Genomic DNA, 23,798 nt, shown 5'->3' with positions numbered 1-23,798 from the left:
TTAAATTTTTAAGAAATATAATAAAATATTGATCATGTTATATTAGTACTTTATGTTTTCGATAAATAAATAAACAATGCATCCCGTTTTTTCATTTATGATCCTTTTCAAGAAAAAAAAAACAATCAAATTAAATTATAAAACAATAAAATATATGCATTCGTGATGATTTTAAATGTCCTTTTCTTTTTTTTTTTTATAAATATAAACATCATTTGAATTCAGAAAATTTAATTCGTTTAATTCTTTAACCACACACACACATTAATATAAATTCATTTTTAAAGCGCACCACCAAAAAAGTTTGAATGATGTTTAAAATCCCCTATAATTATTGTAATATAATTGTCGTCCTTTAAATTACTGTTAAAATTTTATAACTTTTAAGACGTTTTGAATTATTTAAGATGGTAGATTATGGTTATACATGAAGAGTATTGTCACATGTGTTATATATGATGATGGTTGTGAAAAAATATATTTTGATTTCATTTCATTTAGATTTATGTATTATTTAAATTTCTTAAGTCAATTTCAATATATACAATAGAATAATCAACATAAATAATCTTAATATAATAAAAATAAACTGAAAGCTATATGTATTATTATGTATTTTTACAATTCACACTAAATTTTAAACAATTATTAAAGTAAAAAAAAAGAAATAGATAATAAAATTACTAAATAAAAAAAGAAAAAAACATGAAAGTAAAAGTCATAGAAAATCTAAAAAAATCTACTGGAACTAAAATAATATAATGAGAACATGGATGATAATATCACTATCACAAAATCAAATTTGAAAATGTTAACAAGAATAGTTTTCAAAATAGTGAAACAAGATTGATATGGATACAAATAGATAATATAATTATTAAATAAAAAAGAAAAATTTATGAAAGTAAAAGTCATAGAAAATCTAAAAAAATCTACTAAAACCAAAATAATATAATGAGAACATGGATGATAATATCACTATCACAAAATCAAATTTAAAAATGTTAACAAGAATAGTTTTCAAAAAATAACAACACAACAATGGGGAAACAAGATTGATATGGATACAAATATATAATACAATTATTAAATAAAAAACTATGAAATTAAAAGTCGTAAAAAATCTACTAAAACCAAAATAATATAATGAGAACGTTATGATACTATCACTATCACAAAATCAAATTTAAAAATGTTAATAAGAATAGTTTTTTTTTTTTTTTAAATAACAACACAGCTATAATTGCGATGAATACTTACCACAATGACAACACAAATCATGATGACAGAAAAAAGAGAAAAAAAAGGCAGAAAGATAAAAAAGAAAATACAGATATAAAATATTTATTACAACAAAAATGTTACTACCACAATTAATTTCTTAAGTATGGCCATACGTAGTAATAACTCTATTAAAAGTTGTCATTATAAAATATTTATAATGACACTTAAAATAATGCTCATCATATAATATATATAATAACACTCTAAATATAATGATCATCCTATGTTGTCTTTAAATAATATATTTTACCAACCTCATAAAAAGTAAAATGTAACAGTTATTTTTGTAATCTTTATAGTATTACTTTATAAAAATGAACTTAATCAATACATAAATGTGTATATACGATGAATATATGAAAACGAAATTGATTTCTTTAAATAGATATTGGTTTTTTTGTAATGTTATATATGTAATGTTTGAAATGATTATTAGAAAAAATAATATTTGAAGAATTTATTTTACTCAAGAGTGTGAATACATAAGAGTGTGAATGAATGAAATTAATGAATAGATAAATGTTATTAGAAAAAAAATACATAAGGGTGTGAATGAATGACTAGTACTTAAGAATACATTCCAAGGGCGAAGCTTATGAATGCATATGCTCATAATCGAGACTTGTCCAATACACATACAATACAACACGTGTTTTATCCCCAAACAAGACACTAACATGTGTTTTAGTTGGCCCGTTCCTTTGTTTTTTGCTTGAAACCCAAGCAAACAAAAGTCAGCATGTGTCTAGATAGGTTTAATTTGTCTGTTACAACACTACATATTTTGTACTTATATTGTTTTTACAAAGATATATTAGCTCCCTGGTTTTATTCAATGGATTTTTCGCTTTGATTTAGATATTTTTCGACAAGTTTATATATAGTTTTATCTTGTTTTGAAGCTGTGTTTTCTTTGAAATTTAAAGGAAAAAAAAGTGAAGGAAGTGATAGAAAAATGATATTTTAACACCATTTTTTTGACACTGAATATGTGTCAAAATATGATTGAATGATTTCAAATTAAAAAAAAAACTTTGGTTTTTCTCTTCCAAATATGTTCCTGTTTCAGTTTTTTTAATTTGAAATCGTCCAACCACATTTTAACATGTGTGCAATGTCAAAATCGTGTCAAAAAATGGTGTTAAAATATCATTTTTTGGAAGTGATAATGATAAATTTTGCATTGTTTATAGATGACTTTTTTATTCTATAAGCCACTGAAAGTTTTGTATTAACTTCAAGGAAATTCACCAATACCAAGTACATGTGATAGCAAAAGTTTTTAAAAAATAAGATAAACGTTTTTAAAAAGTTAGAAGACAACAAAAGTTCACATAATTTTATAATATAATTATCTGATTTTTTTTTAATTAGTAGTTTATTATTAAACAGAGTACCACATGAATTTTTGAAAACAATAACATCATCGAAAACTAGGATTTTTCTTTTTGCACCATCTAAACCTCAACTGGGTGTTAGAAGACAAACTTACTCTTACAAAAATACCCTATTTTAAGATGACCATCATCATAAGTAAGTCCTGTATTTTACTTGTATTTTTTATGGCCACAATTTGCAGGTTTTAAATGGACTGCTTCACGATTTGGTCATTTCTTTCTACACCTCCCTTTTCTCTTCCTGCAACTCCATAATTCTAATATCCCTGTTTCACCCTTGATTAAAATATATTAAAAACCTGAAAATATGATGAAATAAGAGAAGGTTTCTGAATGGATATGAAGGTCTATAATGACAAAATCAGGACTGATGCGGAATATTTTGGTGTGTTTCGAAATATAATAGTGTATTTTGGATTGACCAATATGAGAATGTATTTCGGATTAATCAGTCCAGAAATCACACTCGAGTTTATATTAGAGAAATATATTGCGGATTAGCCAACGTGATTAAGTAATCCCAAATACACTCCAATTTCCGAACATATTCTCTTTTTTAGAACAGATCCAATGCATGTGCCAATATATCCAATCACGTATCTGCAGAATCTTGCAGTACCATGCCTCAATGCTCTCTTATCTGCCCAGGGACTCGAGTTTTCGATACTATGATGCCACCGTCGCTGGCAACACTCGAGTCGTTGCGCTTTGCATCATGGCAGCATCTTCCGGTGCATTGGGCTTCTTTGCAAGGTCATCGAAGACATCGAAAACGTCGCCGTTTTGATTGGGTCTTGGCCTGATCGAGCACGCCTTGGGTCCTCCTGGAGTCCTTCATCATGTTCACCATCACACCATCATCGGCACCCACCGCCCCACCACCATCACTTGACCTGCACCATTATCATAAGTGCACTCACCACAGTTCCGGAACATCAAAGTTTCGCGCTTGGGAGTTGCGGCTATCCCACGAGCGTTGATGGCCATGATGTCGTCGAGGCCGTCAAGCTCATCCATCATGCACTCCAATCGGTACTGCAACACGTTCGCCATGTTGCTTGGTTTTGAACACCGTCAAACAAAGCGGCAGTGCAGAAGGAATGATGCAACTTTTAGTTTCGAACCTGAACGCTAGCGTGACCACGTCATCGAGCTGCACCTCCCCGCTGTTTCTCTCTCCGCCCAAGATGAGTGCACCGGGAAACGGAGGTTCTTCTCTGTCCTCAACACTTGCAGCGCCTCCATCACCGGGAAACGGAAGCTCCGCCGCACCCATCATCGCCACCGCAAGATCATCACCATGAACCCTATGTCACCGTCTGCCTCACCGGCGCCACCGTCGCGCGCACCTACGTGATCCCTTGAGAGATCTTTTTGTCAATGTTGTGCAGGCTTCGTGAAGAAGATGAAGTGAGTGAAGGAAGAAGAAGAAAAAAGCTTGTCGTTTTTTAATTTTTTTTAATATAATTTCAAAAGGATAAAATGGAGGTTTAAAATTTAGGGGGTGCCGGAAGAATAATGGGAATGCATGAAGAAATAGCCCACGATTTATACAGGCCCATACTATAGCCTATTCTTTTCAGCCCATTTGAAATCTTATATCTGCATATCCACAATAATTTTAGTTAAAGATAAAAACAATGAAATTATCACAAATTTTTACTTTTGGATATAGGATAACTGATAATTCTTAATATTAGTCATCGATTTTTTTTCTTAATTTAGAGGTTACATAGTAAAATAAATTTAAAATATGTTATTCAATCACTCAAAACGTAATGATAAAAGACCAAAACATTAAAAATATTTATGCATAATACAATTTGTAGTTATTAAAATATAAACCATAATTAAATTATGCTATACGTATATTTCTTTAGTTATTTTTTAATGATAAAAATATATATTCATTTAAATATAATCATATACAAAAGAAAATACAGACAGGTAACAAGAATCATACCAAAACTATATAAAAAGAGAACAACACCTACCTGAGAACTTAATAAACATATTTATTTTATTTCTCTTACAAATTTTATAGTGCACACTATTCCTTTTTCATTCTAGACGTGGTTTCCTCAAATATATTTCACCCAAGTTTTCAGAAGGGACCATTGAGTTAAACTTTGATAGTTTACATCACAAATTACATAAATTTATACTATTAGTGAAACTAATACTCAAAGAAAAAACACTAAAACTAATAGGGTATACGTGTTTAAACACTAAAACTAATAAAAAGCATATTTAAACTTGTTTTGGTCAAAATATATTTATCAAACTAGAACATTCATAAGTAGTTGTGTTTTATTTAAGTATTCCTTTTTTCAGTTCATAAATGTAAAATAGTTAATATGGAAAGGTTTGACTAATATTGTACCTCTAATTGTTGGTCTGGCTCTTAAAAAGAAATTATATAGACTGGTATATGTTTAAGAGTCCCTATCTAATTTTCTGAATTATTATGTACTTTTTTAAAATTAAAAAAAATAATAAAAATTCTTACAATAATTTTGCACTATAGAATTATTCTGAGAAATGCAGATTAAACTATTAAATGGTTTTTTATTTCTTTCTTTCTTCATTTGTGGGAATAGTTTTCTGAAGCATCAACTTCAGAAAACAAAGACAGGCATTTCCAGTTTTCCAAGATGGTCCATTATTGGAAACAAAGCAAATATTGCATTTTGCACATGTTGTGATTCGTTATGCAGCTGCATTCTTCAATAACTATCCATATCAAAACGGGTGTGTTATAATTTAAACCACTCACCCTATTCATTAAAATTTGTAATCATATTTATTTTAATTTTAAACCTTGTAAGAAAGGTGTACATAAAATAGGAAAATAATTTTTTAATTAATGAAAATATCCATTGAATGGTCAAGTTGCATGAGAGATTTTGTCGCCTTGTTTTAGAAGGTGTTGATGTGAATTGCACAACACAACAGAACACAACTCATTGAACCCCACACATGTATATTGCCTTTTTTCCAGCTAAAGTGAGCATTACAGCTGTTTGATGGTTGGCTTCAGATCAGATCCACCTCCCTTTTTTAATTCTACAAAATCATCCCTTTATTCTTTCAACCATTTTTCTTTTCATTCCAAATTGTTAATTTTTTTGTCTTATTTTATATTTCAAGACTCCACTGTTAAATGTAAATTACAAGCTTCTAAAAATGAACACCTTGCCCTGAAAATATATACATTAAAAAACCATTTGTGTTTGCCCTTAATGAAAACTTCCAAAGAAATGGCAGAGTAAATGCATGACCATAAGACAAGGAACTGTTTTGTCTCCATGTCTTAACTTTTGGTTACTTTTTTTAATGTTACTGTGAATGCTTCTTTAATAAGAGTCTCATTTATTAGGTGAAGCATACAAAAAAACTCAACTGAATCATCTGTCCTCTTAAAATCTTAATGCAGACAACCATGACACAGCAAGAAATGCCATTCAATTTGAAGAAGAAGAAGAAGCCATTAAATCCGAGGAGCATATTCTTTCTCCTATCCTATAATTAAAGAAGGACCAAACATGACCCACCAAACAGCGGAGAAAGCTTCCAATAATGTCTTTTATCAAATCATAATCTCTTGGAAACTCACTCCCCCATCTCTCTCAAATTTTAAAACCCAATACAAACAAATAATTACCATCCTTCATCTAAGTTAAACCAAAAACAAAATTTCCATTCATTGCTATCAAACTATGAATAGTAAAATAAAAATGAAATTTTTATAAAAGAGCAAGATGAAGAAAAACATTATAAATCAAAAACAAAGTTTTTAAGAACATAAAAAAGACTTATTTAAGAAAAAAAAATCTATTTAACAATTGTTGACACTCTGGTAGAAGTTACCTGCCCAACATATTTTGAGTTGATTTTTGTGAATGGAAAGAAAGGAGTTAGATACGCAGACAAAGCAGAAGGTGTCGCTGTTGCATGTGGTGAGGGCGTTGAAATCCTATAATATTATTGCCCCACTTCACACTCCATGTGCCATGCTGCATTTTCCTCCTCTCTCCTTAACCCTTTCTCTCTCACATTCACACAACAACAACAAGTATTAACGTTGTTCTTCTTGTTCTTCTTTTCCTTCTTTACTTCACCAATCATCCCTTCCCATATGCTCTGACATGGCTTTCAATTCCAAGGCCATTTTGGATTATGCTTTGTTTCAACTCACTCCCACCAGAACCAGGTCACCCTCAACTCTTTCTTTTTCCTTCTTATTTCCTCTAACCAATTCTTACTGGCTGCTTTTCTTGTGCATCTCTGGTTGCTTTATGTTCTTTTTTTCTTTTGCAGATGTGAGTTGTTGGTCTTTTCTGGAGGTTCTCATCAGAAAATAGCTTCTGGGTTGTTTGAGCCTTTCGTTTCTCATCTCAAATTCCTCAGGGATGAGATCTCCAAAGGTGGATACTCCATTAAGCTTCTGCCTCCCTCCAACTCTGCCTTCTGGTTCACCAGAGCCACCTTTGAGAGGTGATTGCTGCTTCTATCGACTTTTACGTTATCTTTTCTGGCCTCTTAGTGATTATTATCAATCTCTTCTTTCATCTCAACAACTTCCCTGATCTTTCCAATAGAAATTAAAGAGCTCTACCTGATAATTGATGCTGTAATATGTACATATGGAATGGGAATAGTATCCAAAGAACTTTCTCAATGTTTTCACACAATTAGTATAAGGGTTAATCATTTTCACTCAGATTACTACCATGGATGGATACCTCTTCATGGACCGGTAATGATAGTAATTATGTACTACTTAGATTGCTATGGAGGTTACTTTTTGTTTGTCCCTACTAATAATGATTTTATTTGACACCCATCAACTTGTTTAGCTAAAGTACATGATACTGTCAAATCAAATCAGTGGGTAGATTAACAAATTGCAGGCATTGAATGATAACAAATCAGTGGTTTTATAGATTTTGGGAAGACTTTTTTCGGGGGTGGGAGTGATTGAAAACTAGGATTCAGTTGAAGGCGAGAAAAGAGGAAGGACTCTGAAAATTATAGAAAAAACTAACGATTTTCTGTATTTTATCCCTGCTTCTCCATTCAGCATCCACATCCATCCAATTTAGGAATGAAGCTGATTTTGCTCACTTCGTTTTTTGTCTTCTTTCTTGTCTTTTGGGGTGGGTTGTATTTTGCAGATTTGTGCGTTTTGTCAGCACACCAGCTATTCTGGAGAGGTTTGTTAGTCTTGAAAACGAAATTCTTCAGATTGAAAGTTCATTTCAAGCAAATGCTTTATCGATGTCCAATGCAACTCCTGATGAAGGTACGGTTGGAAGCTGCATCTTAAACATGTTTTATGGATATTGCTGCATGCATTGCTTAGTGTTAGGTGCTATAATTAAATTCCAACAGCTGTACTTATTAAGTCAAACGACCATGATTGAATGAAGTATGTAGGCATAATAATATTCACTCCTAATCATGCGTTGTTTGATTGGAACTATTTTCTGACTAAAATTTTATTGTGTATTAGGAATTGTGTCACAAAACAATGGCAACGCAAGGAGGTTAAGTGATTCTGCGAAGGTACTTAGTTTCTTAAAGAAATGTTAGAATTAATTAGTAATCCCTGAAATATATTTTTTTTTCTTAATTTACATTTGGTTTGATTCAGTTGAATGATGTACTGGAAGGTGTTGACGTCAAAGAAGAGGAAAGCTCAAAGTAACTTTCTCTCTCTCTGCCATGGTTTCTGTAGATGAAATTTAATTTGTTTTATTTTTAAAAGCATTTCCTAACACTTCCGATTTCTATAATGATAAGGGTTTCCCTGCATCGGCTGTTGGAATCTCGAATAGCACTACTCCGGAAGGAGCAAGCAATGGCTTATTCACGTGGTCTAGTTGCTGGATTTGAAATTGACAGCATTGATGATCTCATATACTTTGCAAATGCATTTGGAGCAACCCGATTAAGGTATGAAATGGAACTATTTCTTACTTGTACACCGTAAAAGTGAAAACATCGTCAATTAAATTCTTACTCAATTTCAATTCTATTTTTCGTGTCTGTTTTTGCAAAGTAAGTTTATTTTCCTCAAAAGAATTTTCCCTTGCTTTTCCTGACTTAAAATTATTTTAACAATTGACCCTACTTTGTAGATTGTGAAATTTCACTTGTCTGAGGGGATCCCTCTTTTTGCTATGGAGGTTCAACTACCTTTGGATGTCAGTTCTCTCATTCCTTGTTTTTCTAAGGATCATTGAGAAATGAGAACCTATTCTTGTGAATATTTTAGTTTCCTTTAAAATCTAATTGTCATCCTATTTGTCTTTGACACTTACTAATGGACTATGCCATACCGGCATATCAGATTAAGGGGAAATTTCTGCAGAACGTGACTGCTTTCTTACAATGAGATATGATAATTTATTTAGAACTGGTGGATCTTGCCTCATTGACATAAAACCTTTAGCTTTAAAATCAATTTAGTCTTGATATTCAATGTATGCAGGGAAGCCTGCATTAATTTTAAGGAGTTATGGAAGAAAAAGCATGCAGATGATCTTTGGATAAAAGAAGTAGCTGCTATGCAGTCAAGCTTGCCACCGGCTCTTTCATTGTCTGGATCATCAGGAATTGTACTGGCAAATGATATAACCGCCAATGACCAGAATAGCATTGCTTCTGCTGACGGAACGGAAACATCAAACTCTTCATTAAACAAAAAAGAAGGTACTTTTTTAACTCGTTCTTCCTTTTCCTTTACCTTGACTATATTATGAATTTAGAAATTTACAGAAACCTTCACTTCCAAATCAAATCTCAGAATTTTAAATCTGATAATCATCATACCCAAACCAAACTCAACAATCAATTATGTACTATTCTATGCTTCTTTTTCTTGTCTGTCATCTGCTTACATAACGTCTGCTGGATGTAATAATAGATATCTTTTATAAGGCATACACTATTTATTTAATATCAAGGAATGCCATATGCAGATGTGAACCTGCCTACACCAGATCAGAAACCCTCGCATACAGCAAATGTTCATATGCCAATGCCCTGGCCTTACAATGTGCCTCCTTACATGTATAATCTTCCGCAAATGCCTTCCTACCAAGGATATCCTATGACTAATATGCAGACTGTTCCTCCCTACCTTCTACCGAATGTGCAATGGTCTTCTGACCAGAAACAATCATCAACCAAAAAGGATAAATCCCATAAGAAAAGAGCAGAAGAATATGAAGAAGACGAGCAGTCTGAATCCAGTGATCCTAATTCTGGAAGCGAATCTGATTCAGATAAACAGAATCACTCCAGTCACTCATCGAAGGATGATATAAAGAGGAGAAAGCACAGAAGAAAGTCATCTGGAACAGTTGTGATTCGTAATATCAACTACATCACTCCAAAAAGGAGAAATGGAAATGAGGATGGAGCCTCCGACGGATCTTTTGAAGATGACGATATCATAGATGAACAAATCATCAAACAAAAGGTCGGTGTTGCACTTGAATCTCTGCAAAAGGTCCATAAAGGCGAAAAGCATGCTAACGGGAAAAAAGCAGCAGCCCGGCACAAGGTAACTAAAACAAGTGATGCGACTGAAGAGGATCTTGCTGAAAACTTGAGTGATGCATCCCAAGGAGGAAACAATAACGACAACTGGAGTGCATTCCAGAACCTTTTGAAGATAGACGAGGGTACTGGAATTGATGGACCAGAAAGGGTGGAGTCAATCGATGTCCGGGACGAACATTTTATGGTGAGAAGCTCAGAAGAAACAATGCCGTATGCTGCTGGTTCAACTCCAGACTTGGATTTCAAAGAAGTTCTCAAGAATCCCAAAGTTCCAAATGACTCATTTATTGTGGCTCAGAGAGATAGAGGAAATGAAGGCGGATCCAAGCTGGATGAGTATGTAGACAACTGCGGTCCAGTTACAAAGAGCAAGGATAATGTGGGTGAAGAAATAGTGCTATCACATAGATCAAAAGAACCAGGAAATAAACACAGCGATCCATTATCTACTTTTGCTGCTGACTCATTACAAACAACGGGCAGAAGATCAGATGATTGGTTTATTGTTGAAAATTTGGAAAAGATGAGAAGCCCCCATCCTGAAATTGTATCTGCAGTGTTTGACGGTGATTACAATTCACCAGTGAATGGTCATTCCCAATCTGAGAAAAGAAATGAACGAACTCTAGTTGATGATTCCTTCATGATTCAGGGTCAACTAGTAAATAATGATCTTTCTGGCTCCCAATGGAAGACGGACTTAAGTATGGTCGCAGATCTAACTCTTGCCAACAAGCCTGAAAGTGATGCAGCTTCTTCAAACGAGAAACGTGCACTATCGAAGAGCCAGGAGCCTAACGACCTCTTTGTAGTTCTACAACGTGATTCTGGATTAGATTCTACTGAGGGCTCACGAACAATGGACTATGAAATTGACTTTTCCTTACCAGAAACTGATAGAAGATCCTCCTTTGACCATTCTCATGACAAGTTGAATGAAAACCTTCCTGCTAGTCCTGAGAAAACCAGTGTGACCAAAAGCAAAACTTCTGGAACAAGAAGTTCAGAAAAGGATGAGAAGTCAAAAGCCTTGCGCAATTCCGGCGGAAAGGGCAAGCCTGAAATCATTTCTAGGGCCAGAAAGCCATCTCTCCCTAGTAGGCCAATTGTTCAGAAGAGCAAAAGGGAACAGGTATGGTGATTTTTCAATTGCTCAGTAGCATTGTTATATTTTGAAGATGCTTCGTACATATACTTCTTTTCACATAGCAGGTATTTATCCTAACAGTTAACAATGCATATGATGGTAAAACAGGAAGATGAGATCAGGAAGAGGATGGAAGAATTACGGAATGAACGTCAGAGGAGAATTGCTGAAAGAACTGCATCCTCTGGTCTTGCTCGAGGTGTGCCCAAGAAAGACCAAATTGAAGGTAAAACAGCAAGGGTTTCACCTAAGAATGACAAGAACAAGACTCAACCTGTGAAAGAGACAAACAGAAACAGTTCTGTCAAGGTCAGGGGATTTTAGCAAGAACTTGTCAGTTCGATGTGGATGCAGATTTTATTCTCTACATGGTAAAGTGTATTTAAATAACGGTTGATTAAAATGAAATGAATAGTTTCGTTTTCTATAAACTGCATGTATTCAGTCTTATAATCACTCAAAATGTTTTGTTTTGTTTCACGGTTGTATATCCATAGATTCTTTATCGATTGTAGGTGAAAACTTGTCATAAAGGTTTTGTTGGATTAATAATTATTCAAGTTTAATAGCTTGTGTGGATTGTATATCCCGGCATTCTTTGTTCTATGTAATAATGTATGAAACCTTTTGCAAATAATTGTTATTTATTTTTTTTTCTGTTTTCATTCCATTGTTATTTACGATACCGCTAGGAAAAAGAAAGTGAAAACAATTCACATCGATATTTCCTTAGCAAATTTTACTATCATTTCAGAATAAATTTCGAAGAACAATTTAAGTTTTTCTCTTCAATAGCGTATATTGTTTTAGTTATCCATCGTTTTGGACATAAATTAAATAGAAGATTATTTGAAAAGCATTATTTTTAAAGTTAATGTTGTTGTAGTATACAAAAGAAGTTTCCACTTTCACACAAAACTAGTGTTGTAGCATTTTGAGAATTTCAGTGAATAAAAAATGGTTAGAGAAAAGAAGATTTTGATCTAAACTCAAAAGGATGTTTGCCATGTGTTGCAAGTAAACTAAAAAGATACACTCAAAATTAAAAATCAAATAGTGAAAGAATCAGTAGTTTTAAGGAAAGGGGAGATTCTCCTTAATACAGAGTTGGGACGAACCGCGAACAATAAGAAATTATATAAAACTGGATGAACGAATTGCTAAGTAATGGATTTTTTTTTTTAGGCACTGAGAAATTGGCGTTGTTACACCTAACACACTAGAAACCAGTATTAAGTAGTTTGTTAAAACTTAAAAGTGGGAACTTAACAAAATTATTGAGTTGATTAAATATAGAAAATTTGAAGAGACATGTCAAAAGGGTCGAAGCAGTTTAATATTGTCTTGGTTTAGCAATGAACCTTTCCATAATATACTATACAATGTTACAGGAAATTAGTTACAACCTTACCTATACTTTACACTGCTATTCTGTTTACTGTTTTAGTGCCCAACACAACTAGCTATATATATTTACTTCAATTTTTCTTTGTCTTTGTCACAGATCCTAAACGAACAGTTTCCTATTTGCGCAGTAGCTCTCTCACCACATTATTTAATGATGCTCCACCGTTAGGTCTAACCTCCTTATTGCATGCATGTCGCTTATTTTTTATTATAATGTCAATTAGAAAATTCATTTCTGGATATTTTTATTTCTTAGCAAGAGGTTTGAATTTTCTTGCAAATTATTCTATGTATTTTTCTTTTTTGTCTTTTAATACCTTCAACGGGCTTTAATTTTGAGCTGAGCTTGCTTAAACACACTTTGTGAAGGTGTGGTTCTCACATCATAATGTTTTTTTAAATTCAGGTTTTGAAGTCAATATAAGCAAACCTATCAAGACATGTCTAATGTGAGATTATGTGGTTTGAAGCCATTTCGCATTGGACGAAAGACGTGTCTTTTTGAGGTAACATTCTTCTGGCCTTCTTCTTGTTTACACAGAATATGAGAAAATTAGTTTCTGAGAATTTTTACACTTTGCCAAAGCAATTCCCAGTTGTGAAAACATTTAGAGAACATAGGAATTTCAGTTTCTCGAATATTATTGAGATTTTATATATTATGTTTATAATGTTCAGTCAATGAAAAACTTTACGACGCCCAAGAAGTCTTCTATGTCTCATAACGAAGGGAAGGGAGGATCAGATGAGTGGTCATTCGTTGGTGCAGACCAATTGATTTCAATGATGAAGGTCCATAAGAAGATCTTTGTCTTCAGGGATACCATGGACCTTGTTCCTATGAATAGTTCCTCTACCTTGCATGAGGTACTTCATATTTATGAATTAATCCTTCTTTCTATGAAATTGAAAAACTAAATATATAAAGATGACTGAGGTAATTCATCTCTGTCATATTTTAGATGGTTATTACAACCTTAGAAGATCTTCAAAGGCTTTACCCGGGGATCATACCAAGCAAAAAAGTTTCAAATATCAAAGACAAGCCTATAGATCAGGTTTCAACTTGCAACATCTAAAAGTGTCTTACTTTTGTAGTTACTTCAGAAATTTGTATATCCTAGAATTCTAAATGTAGAAAGTTTTGTGATAGGGTCTTGTCTACTTCTGCGAGGCTTTAAAGTCTCTTGGAGAATCTTGGATGATTAACAATGATTGTTTGGAAAAACACAGTTATGAGTTACCAGCGTGTAAAGATAACACCAACATGCGGCAACTGGGTACGCTACTAATAATCTCATCTCCCTAGAGTTTCTGACAACTATCTCAGTTGAATTTCGTAGAATTTCAGTTGGTTGTTGTTTTATTTATTTCGCAGGTGAAACTATGTCGACCACACTTGATTGTTTGATTAAGATTGCGAGTGAGAAGTTTGATGTTATGGAAGAAGATGACCCAAAAAAAGTTATACGCAACAACTCCTTTTCAGATATGACTTGTTCCCCCGTCACACCAAAATCTGTACTTCTAGAATCCATGAGCACAGCATATTCTGATGCCATTCCACTTTGGTCTCTAAGAGCTGTCGGAAATCTGAACCCAATTGATTTAAAGCGTTTATCTTACCACATGTCACCGCCACGCTTGCAAACCCACGAGACCGAGAAGGAACCAACCATAAACATGGAAATAATAGATCAAAAAGTTGAAAATCCAGCAAGAAGCTTATCACAAGATATAGTTCTTCATTCGGACGCCACCACTGATCATGGAGAAACATATGATAATCCTCAAGCAACGGAAGACGTTGAGAAACTTTCAGCATCTCCACCTTTGAGCTCAAGTTTAGCACTAGTACCACCACCTCCCCCACCAAAACCCTTCAAAATTGGACCAGCTCCGGCACCACCTCCACCGTCAATGCCACGAGGAAGCGGAGCAGCTGCTCCACCACCACCACCTCCACCTGGAGCAGGGAGATCCTTGCGTCCTAAGGCAACTACCAAACTGAAAAGGTCAACACAATTAGGAAACCTGTATAGAACTCTCAAGGGAAAAGTGGAAGGATCCAGCATCAAAGGCAAGTCATCCGGTGGGAGAACTAATGCAATTGGAGCAGGAACTAGTGGGAAACAAGGAATGGCTGAAGCTCTAGCAGAGATGACAAAAAGGTATAATTTTTTAGACACTGCATAATTTGACTTGCTTTTAAGCTTTGAGACTCTATCTCTCACCACTTTCTTTTTGTTATTTCAATGGTTGTTTTTTACTAGATCATCTTACTTCCAACAAATAGAAGAAGATGTTCAGAGGTACACCAAACAGATCATAGAACTGAGATCTGCTATTACCAATTTCAAAACAAAGGATATGATAGAACTTGTTAAGTTTCACAAAGACGTCGAATCCGTTCTTGAGAATCTAACTGATGAGTCACAAGTGAGTTTAGATTCATCTCCATTCAAGTCAATGCACTACTTCCATGTATTATTTTGCTTGTTCTTTCGATTCCATGATACAAAATTCCATTGCTGTGTAGGTCCTATCTCGATTTGAAGGCTTTCCCTCGAAAAAGTTAGAAGCTATAAGAATGGCAACCGCGCTTTATCTTAGATTGGATTCAATCCTTGCCGAGCTTCAAAATTGGAATATAGTGACTCCTGTGAGGCAGTTCCTTGACAAGGCTGAACTTTATTTCAATAAGGTGATTCTGAAACATTGATGGCATTGATTCTTTTAATGTATGCACATTTATTTCTAACTCGCAAGACCAACATACAGATAAAAACAGAATTAGATTCTTTGGAGCGAAACAAGGATGAAGAATCCAAGAAATTTAAAAGCCACAACATCGAATTCGACTTCTACATCCTTATAAAAATCAAAGAAGCCATGGTGGATGTTTCCTCCAATTGCATGGAACTAGCACTAAAGGTTACACAACATTCACAAACCAACACACTATTTAGTTTTGATGATTCCACCTTAGGATGATTTAGTATGATATTGACTTTGTGTATATTTGCATGAACTGAGTGCAGGAGAGGCGCAATGATGCTGCTAGCAGAGATTCAGGATCAAACCTTATTAATGGGAAAAGAAAAGAACATGGCAAGTTGCTTTGGAGGGCTTTCCAATTCGCATTTCGAGTCTATACATTTGCCGGTGGACATGATGATCGTGCTGACAAACTGACAAGAGAATTGGCTAAGGAAATAGAGAGTGATCCGAACCAGCCATAACCTTTCACAAGCTTATGCTTCATGCTACAATCATCATTTTTTGTAATGGACAACTTAGACGTAGCTCCATAGATGTCTTCGTGTTATTCTCTTACCAAAGTCACAGTTTCACACTTCTGTGATGCTTACGGATATTTATTAAAAATTTACTATTAGACAAAAAAGTATGAAGAGGATCAAATTTTATTTATTTTAAAACCAAAAGACGAGAATTACGTACGAGTTGAACAAACCGGAAGTATTGCAATTGCGCATATCATTAAAGGAAGATTATAATTTTTTTATCAGAAAACTTCACTCATAAATTTTTTATATTATTATCTTCTTTTACATTTTACTATTTTTTCTATAAAAATACAAAAAATTATTTTTTATGATATTTTACTGTGTCAAATTAATATAATTGTGTTTTACTTTATTATTATTATTTTTTTAATAAGACTATTTAATTATTTGTAAATTCTCTTACCCTCTCCTTTTTTGTCAGGAAAACTAAATCATTGTTTGATCAAAAGAAGAAAAAAAAGGTTTTAGGTTGGGTTATACTTAATTAGTTTTAGTTATATCATAATATTATATCACTTAACCTATCACATTTTTTCTTTTTCTAACTTTCCGTGTGTTTTATTGTTGTAAAAAAATTATCGTATAAAAAATCTCATTTAAAAATGCACCACCATTGATACGATATTTATTTTGAAAACTAATTATATTTATTATTTGAAAACAAAAAGGAATTAGTCCAAATTAAGCTTTAAAAATTGAATTTTTAATATGAATACTTTATAATCAATATTATTATCTAAAAAGTTTATATATGTCGTACTCCCTAGCTTATTGTGTACTGCTGTACTTTCTGAAGGCAGTGAAGTACATGTGTACTGCATAGTGGGAGTTTTGCCATATATATGTTGTAGTAGGATTTCACTCCAACAAACAACCTCAATTTTTTTTTATTTTGTGGCAGTTTAGCTCACATTACTACATTTTCTCCTATCTTTGAGAACATGGGTAACTTCTATTTTCTGGGTGTTCCAGCTTTCTTCTGAAGCTTTATTCCAAAATCCTAAAACATTGTCTCTTTCAATCCAACAAGCAGCTAATCTGTTTGTTGAGGAAAGAGAAAAGGGTTTTTTTGGGAAAGGCAGGAGAAATAGAAGTTTCCCATGTTCTCACGGTTAGCAGAAAACGGGATGTTATACCAACAGTTACTATCTGGATAAGGCTACCAATAGAAGATGCCAAAATTAATACCGACAGTGCAAAAACCAAAAGTTTACGGGCCTTCGCCAGATGGGCTCTCAACCAAATAGACCAGCCCATTCCATATAACAAGGGAGGCCCATTTTTATAACATCGCTCATTTTTAGCTGTTGCTTCTTGCACTCCATTTTTCCGTCTGCACTCTACAGTCTTTGAAATACCACTTATGCCCTTTTAAAAAAAGCCGAAGTGTATTTGGTTTCTTGAAGTATTTTTGTTGTGTTGTGAAGGTTGTGGTATACGTTTGGATGGTAGCTGGTGCTGCTTAGTGGTGGTCAATGCTGTTTGGTGGTGGTTGGCCGTCGTGAGAGGTGATTATAGTGCATTCGATTATGGTGATTTATTTTTTATGTTTTTCAATTGAGTTTTAGATGAGTCAGAAATATTTTAAATTATATAATTTAGAATGTAAAAATATTATATTTTTATATTTTGAATTATACAATCTAATATATATTAAGTTATACGTGGAAAGTGAATATTAATTGCCTTAGGTCTCTTACAACAAATGAGATGAGTAGAATTTGTAAAAAGAGTTGAGACAGAAAATACATTTATATTGTAATATATTGCAATGTGTGAGTAGAATGACTTCTATATTTGATTTAGTAATAGTCATATTGAAGATTAACAAAAAGAAATCAAATAAAGACATATAATGTTAGATAGTGAGATGATTGAAAAAGGTATGGGAAAGCTTGAGTCACATGAATGACAATTTTATAGCAGAAGAAAGATAACACGTTTCTTATTAACTTTATAAATTAAAAAGTAATAGAAAGGTTAAGATTTGATATGCTCTAAGTCAACATTAGAAATGGTCCAACAAGCAATCAATTTGTGACCCACACGTATAACTTAAATCACTTTCTCTTCAAATTTTCATCCAATGATATTCAGATTAAACGGTCATAGTTTCAAATTTACCACTTTAGTATTCAACAAATTGCAATAGGTCATCTTTATGTAACAGTTACAATCAGTTAGTGTCGTGCAGGGCTCAATTAGATAATCCATATTTTATTTCAAGAGTTTTCTATTATTATTGTATTTATTTTAGTTGGAGTATTCTTTAAGACAGTTAGGTTTCAGATTGAACTTCTTAAACCTTTTGAAATTGTTATAGATAGGTCTATACATATAATTTAAAAATCGCATAAGTTTTCATTCTCTGTAATAAGTATCTATGTGTCCATTTTGTTATGATAACAATAAATAATGAATATAATTATAACTATATTACCATAATAAAAAATAATTATCAAAACTTTTCATCATCAAAATATAAAGAATGTAGTAAAGTATTTACATAAAAATAATTCGTTTTCATTAATTATTACAATTATGCACCGAAAATAGTTTTTGTATTATAATGACTCATTGGAATAGTTTATTAACTGTCGAAGCTAAAATAAAATTTGGTTGATGAAGTGCAAAGGGTAGAAGAGACAAAAAAAATTGTGTACACGAGAAAAATCAGAAAATTAACCCAACGATTAATTGTTATAAATATTTCTTCTACCTCAAAATTAAAACCCACACCCATTAATTTATCTTACACATTCAATAAGTCAAATAAAAAACAATAAAATGCATATCCCAACAATCAATTTCTTAATTACTTCACTTCGACAGCCTAATATCTTGCTGATATGAAAAAGCACATAAATAATATATTTTGTTGGTTCTCACGCCACCTACCATGTTTAATCTGTCACAAATTAATAAAATCATACATGGATCACTATTAATATTTTTTATTATTATTCTAGATGATTCGAAAGTTATATATATTAGATAAAAAATAAGATGAACAATATATATAAATAAAATAACTCAAATATATTGTTTTAATTAATTAAGATTTGAGGTTAAAAGGAATGTTATAATCTCTTATATAAATTTATTTAACTATCATGCTTAATCTCTTTTCAATTTAGAAAATAGCTAGTATAGAATAAAATAGGTGAAAAATTCTAAAATGGTATGATTATAAAATGGCCGTACAATTAAATAGTCACCGATAAACTACTCACTTGAGGGATGCCTGGTAGTGAAGGATGGATATTTAAAATGATAGTTGGAATTCATAAATATATCTTTTATTTATTTAGATTTTTTCTTTTTGGTTGTAGTATTCTAATACCATGACATGGGAGACCGTAACGAGAACCTTAATGAGCACGATAAAGACACACGGTACGAGGGCATATGGTAAGTGAAAACCCTAGCGTAAACCTCGGATGAACAGCGCAATGCATGGCTTTTATTCAAACATTTTTTGAATCCGACCTAACGTGAAGCTCACTTGTGAAACTCTATTTTGATCCCTCCAACGGTTACATGCCCCTTCCCGAACTTGGGCACCAAAGTCACCAACACGTGCTCATCATCTTCAGCTCCCAAATCCTCCAATAACTCACTTATCCCAAGCCTCAAATTCGTCTTCATCTTCCTGTGTTTGTGCTTGTGCTTATGAGCCACACTCACAAAGCTCCCTGCAAACTCAGCCTTACTTGGCCCACCTGCCACATCGTCTTCGTCGTTAATATAAACATCAAACTTCACACCCACATCCCTCTCAAACTCAATCCCTTCTATCACCAGCACCTCCTCCTCCTCCTCTTCCTTTTCCTTCTCCTTCCTACCTCTCTTTGGTCTCTTCACCATGATGCTCACACTTGAATCCAAAACCACAGGAAATTTCGTTGTTTTGGAAGTCTCAGCAGCCAGTGCTGCACCACCACCAAAACTCATTGCAACTGCTCTTCGCAGACGCGGTGTTGGTTTAGCTTCTAACCATGGAACATCCACGTCTTGGTATACATATCCAAGCTTTCTAGTATCAAGACAATCTTTCACTTTAACACGAATTAGGTTTTTGTTCTCGTCGTAGAAAAGAAACCCAGACTCCAACCAATCGGGGTCTGTGATATCTCTTCTCTTTCCTCCAAGGGTTTTCCATACGGACCACATCCTATCCACATTAGCGTGGTGAGAATAGAAAATAGGATCTCTTGCTGCAGAATAGAGAGTCCCCATGTCCTCCAAGTTAGGTTGCGTGTTATCACCGGTCCATACATGAACAGGACCGTGAGGAATGTTTTCCACAGTGCCACCACCGGGATCACTGTCCTCTCCTGCACGGTAAGCGCCACCGAAGAAGAGCGTCGGAGTCTTTGAACTTGACACAACTTGCCGGTACATGGTGGTGAGATTGGTAGATATTTGCTGCTGAGTTGAGCCTTTGTCTTCCACCCCGTTATAGTCTAGGTCAACGAGTTTTGGTGGTTTATGGTTTACGTTTCGGAGGGAGTCATAGAGTGGTGACTTGGGATTAGTGTAGATGGCAGGGATTGGCATGCCATTGGGAGAATCCCAGTTCCAAAATGGAAGGGCAAAATTTGGGTCAAGATCCTTGATCAAGCTTCCCAAGATTTTCTCATAGAAGTAGAGGTACCAACGGTGAAAGGGGAAAAAGAGCCAAGAGCCGTGAACTTGGAAATCAAGGTCAGGGAATCCAACTTGGTGATATGCACCATCACAATAAGCACAGTGGATGTTGGCCTGTTGGGTGAAGTTGCGTGGATCGTTGAGAGGCAAGGCTTTCATGCGACGAAGGGCTTCTTCGTAGTTGCGGAGGTAGGTGGCGTCAACCAAATGAGCAGCGGGTCTAACCTTAACTTGGGGGTTCTTGGGAAATGTGAAGTCTATGATGTTTGAGGAATTTGGGGGACAACAGTTGGTTGGTTTGGCACCAGAGGGAAGGTCAGGTGGACCACATTTGATTAACTCTGGTGGGGAGATAGGAGCTGCAAGGGACAATGTGTCGCTGCTAAGGGTACCATAAAGGCTTCCCATGCCAATCAGTACGTTTCTTCTGTCAAACACCAAGGCCTCTTCTTTCTGGCTTTCTGGGTCACCATCACCACCCTTTGTGGCTTTGCATGACACTCTTAACTTTGCAACTTTTGGGACCCTCAAATTCTGATTTCTGAATAAGGTAACGGAAGAAGAGTGGTTTGAAATGGAAAAGTGTGGAGAATATAGAGAAGCCATGAATATAGGTAGATCGATTTGATTGTGCGCTTAGAGCTTGGATAATCTCTCTCATTTTATAACTAAGTTATTTAGACTATTCTCTTCTCTTCGTGATCAAAATAAGATAAATATATTGAAGATTAACATGGCGTCAGTTAATAATCACGTGGATGGAGATCAACTCGTATTATTTTTTATTATCTTTCTAAACTAATTTCCATTGTCGTGCGAGTCACTATTATCTTCCCTCCCGAATTCATAAACAAATTAATAAACAACAACGATGATGGCCAAACTTTACCATGAGGTATACTAAATACTCCTATTTGTATTTTTATATTAGTGTTTAGCACATGGCCAGAAATTTTGGATCCTTGCATGATCAATCTCAAGACACCCATTTTCCATGAAGGTTCTACGAAGAAAAATTTATCTTTAACAATTTTTCTACACCTACATATATGATTTAATCATTTTAAATATATGAACCAATAAAATAGTGACATATAATTGTTGTAAAAAAATTATTAAAAATAATTGTTAAAATATCATGGTATTTCCGTAATATCTAAATATCATAAGAAATATCCTTTTTCTTTTCGGAAACAGTTTCTTTTATAACTTACAAAATCACCTAATAAAATAAGAACTATTTTTATATATATTTAAAATTAATTTTACTTTTTTTTATCAATATAATATCTCTAAAATATCTTCTTCATGTCAAAATATAAATATAGGGTTAAATATGTTTTTAGTCCCTATACTGTGGGATGATTTTGGTTTTGATCCTTCTTTCAAACTAAGGTACAATTTAATGCTTCAACTTTAGAAAACTCTGATTTTAGTCATTTTTACTAAATTTTTTTAACTTTATTTGCTGTTTCAAACGCGTTTCTCAGTTAACATTGAAGCAAAAATGTATCAAACAGACAGTGTAAACAATCCAAATGCTATAATGAAACGTGTTTGAAATAACAAATAAAGTTAAAAAAATTTGGTAAAAAGGACTAAAACCAGAGTTTTCTAAAGTTGAAGGACTAAATTGTACCCTAGTTTGAAAGAGGGACTAAAACCAAAATCGCCCCAAAGTATAGGGACTAAAAACATATTTAACCCATAAATATATTACATGTGAAACTAAGCATTTGTAAATAATTTAATAAAGGTTTAATAATAATGATAAAATAAATCCAAACAAATCTTATTAAAATACATTCTACTAACGTATTAAAATATAAGATTAACGTGTGATCTTCTTTTAAAATCATTCAAACAATGGAAAAAACTACACTAAAAATGTTAGATGTGTAACACGTGCCATAATGAGAAAAAAAACACTAAAAGAAATAAAAATGTTGTTGAGATGTTTATAATTAAGAATGTTTACTATTAATTTAAGGGCCTTACTAACCACTCAGAGAATTAGTTAAAATATTAGAAAAGTAATTATTGAAAATCATAAAACATGTTAAAAGTTATAGGAAACATATTTTTTAAAAATATACTGCAAATATTTTTTTTGAGACAAAAACATTCATAATATGTGGAATTAAATATAAAGATAAAAGCATGCATATACTAGGGACGTTGATTCTTGTTGAATATCTCCTGTAACAACAACACTGTATTGGCTTACAACTTTACACATATTTCATTTATAAGATATCTTATAGTGTAAGCTCTTTGAAAAATAATCCAATTGTATGATAACTCTCTCATATCAGGGGAGTTTTCACCACTTTGAATCAAATTCTGGTGGTAAATATGAATGATTTTATAATTTTATAAATAAAAACTATAATTAAAATACATTTTATAATATATATACTTATAAATAAATTAAATCAGTATCAATGTAATATTATACTTTATTAAATATAATTATTATTGAGCCAATTGTTTAATTTTATTAATAAGTATATATATTTACTAATCAAAGGTATTTCCAAGCAGATAATAAAGTTATTTCTTTAAGGAAGAATAATATTATAAGAGATCACTACTGTATGTTAACACTTTCCAATATAAACTAAATAGAACAAATATAAATAAAATGGAATCACGAAACCAGGTCGAGACTCTATATATTCCTAAAGAAATCAAAGGATACACAACAATAGGTGTCATTCCACCAAAAAAATGTTCAGATCCTAATATATTTTATCCACACACTTATTTTCTTTGATAATAATTTAAATTTCACGCTATTTAATAATATAATGCATATATAATAATGTTTGAGTGGGATATAATATGTAAGCTTTATCTGCATAGTTTCTAGAACCGTAAAAATGGGTCACAACCCGCGAGCCAACTCGGCCTGTCACGGGTTCGAGCCGGATTGGGTTTGAAAAATACAACCCACTTATATGCGGGTCAGATTTCAACCCGGTTCATTTAGACCCGGCTCATGCGGGTTGAACCCGTGGTGAGCCGGGTTGG

The 23,798-nt window shown here is 33.3% G+C and overlaps 3 protein-coding genes across 3 annotated transcripts; 2 read left to right on the top strand and 1 right to left on the bottom strand.

Moving 5' to 3' along the window:
• Positions 1–6,549: 6,549 nt before the first annotated feature.
• On the top strand, positions 6,550–12,004 carry LOC106775881 (COP1-interacting protein 7). The gene is made up of 9 exons (XM_014663115.2): positions 6,550–6,894; positions 7,002–7,178; positions 7,859–7,986; positions 8,197–8,249; positions 8,338–8,387; positions 8,487–8,639; positions 9,178–9,398; positions 9,668–11,385; positions 11,509–12,004. The coding sequence occupies exons 1-9, from the start codon at positions 6,830–6,832 to the stop codon at positions 11,722–11,724; spliced, it is 2,781 nt and encodes a 926-aa protein (XP_014518601.1). The 5' UTR covers positions 6,550–6,829; the 3' UTR covers positions 11,725–12,004.
• Positions 12,005–12,821: 817 nt separating this feature from the next.
• Positions 12,822–16,267, top strand: LOC106775503 (uncharacterized protein At4g04980). Its single transcript, XM_014662637.2, has 10 exons — positions 12,822–12,976; positions 13,214–13,313; positions 13,486–13,674; positions 13,770–13,865; positions 13,961–14,087; positions 14,186–14,978; positions 15,081–15,246; positions 15,347–15,511; positions 15,589–15,741; positions 15,849–16,267. The coding sequence occupies exons 2-10, from the start codon at positions 13,248–13,250 to the stop codon at positions 16,047–16,049; spliced, it is 1,956 nt and encodes a 651-aa protein (XP_014518123.1). The 5' UTR covers positions 12,822–12,976; positions 13,214–13,247; the 3' UTR covers positions 16,050–16,267.
• A 3,284-nt stretch (positions 16,268–19,551) lies between these two features.
• On the bottom strand, positions 19,552–21,748 carry LOC106774639 (polyphenol oxidase, chloroplastic-like). Its single transcript, XM_014661685.2, has one exon. The coding sequence runs from the start codon at positions 21,369–21,371 to the stop codon at positions 19,617–19,619; it is 1,755 nt and encodes a 584-aa protein (XP_014517171.1). The 5' UTR covers positions 21,372–21,748; the 3' UTR covers positions 19,552–19,616.
• Positions 21,749–23,798: the final 2,050 nt, after the last annotated feature.

The sequence above is a fragment of the Vigna radiata genome, chromosome 10 (assembly GCF_000741045.1).
Source record: "Vigna radiata var. radiata cultivar VC1973A chromosome 10, Vradiata_ver6, whole genome shotgun sequence".
In the NCBI taxonomy this organism is placed as follows: Eukaryota; Viridiplantae; Streptophyta; class Magnoliopsida; order Fabales; family Fabaceae; genus Vigna; species Vigna radiata.
This window is presented reverse-complemented; position numbering and strand designations above follow the sequence as displayed.

Coding starts and splice junctions, on each gene's coding strand:
- LOC106775881 (XM_014663115.2), top strand. CDS start 6,830: ATGGCTTTCAATTCCAAGGCCATTTTGGATTATGCTTTGTTTCAACTC. Junction 7,179..7,858: donor ACCAGAGCCACCTTTGAGAG/GTGATTGCTGCT, acceptor TGTATTTTGCAG/ATTTGTGCGTTTTGTCAGCA. Junction 8,250..8,337: donor GGTTAAGTGATTCTGCGAAG/GTACTTAGTTTC, acceptor GGTTTGATTCAG/TTGAATGATGTACTGGAAGG.
- LOC106775503 (XM_014662637.2), top strand. CDS start 13,248: ATGTCTAATGTGAGATTATGTGGTTTGAAGCCATTTCGCATTGGACGA. Junction 13,675..13,769: donor GTTCCTCTACCTTGCATGAG/GTACTTCATATT, acceptor GTCATATTTTAG/ATGGTTATTACAACCTTAGA. Junction 15,512..15,588: donor CTGAACTTTATTTCAATAAG/GTGATTCTGAAA, acceptor ACCAACATACAG/ATAAAAACAGAATTAGATTC.
- LOC106774639 (XM_014661685.2), bottom strand. CDS start 21,371: ATGGCTTCTCTATATTCTCCACACTTTTCCATTTCAAACCACTCTTCT.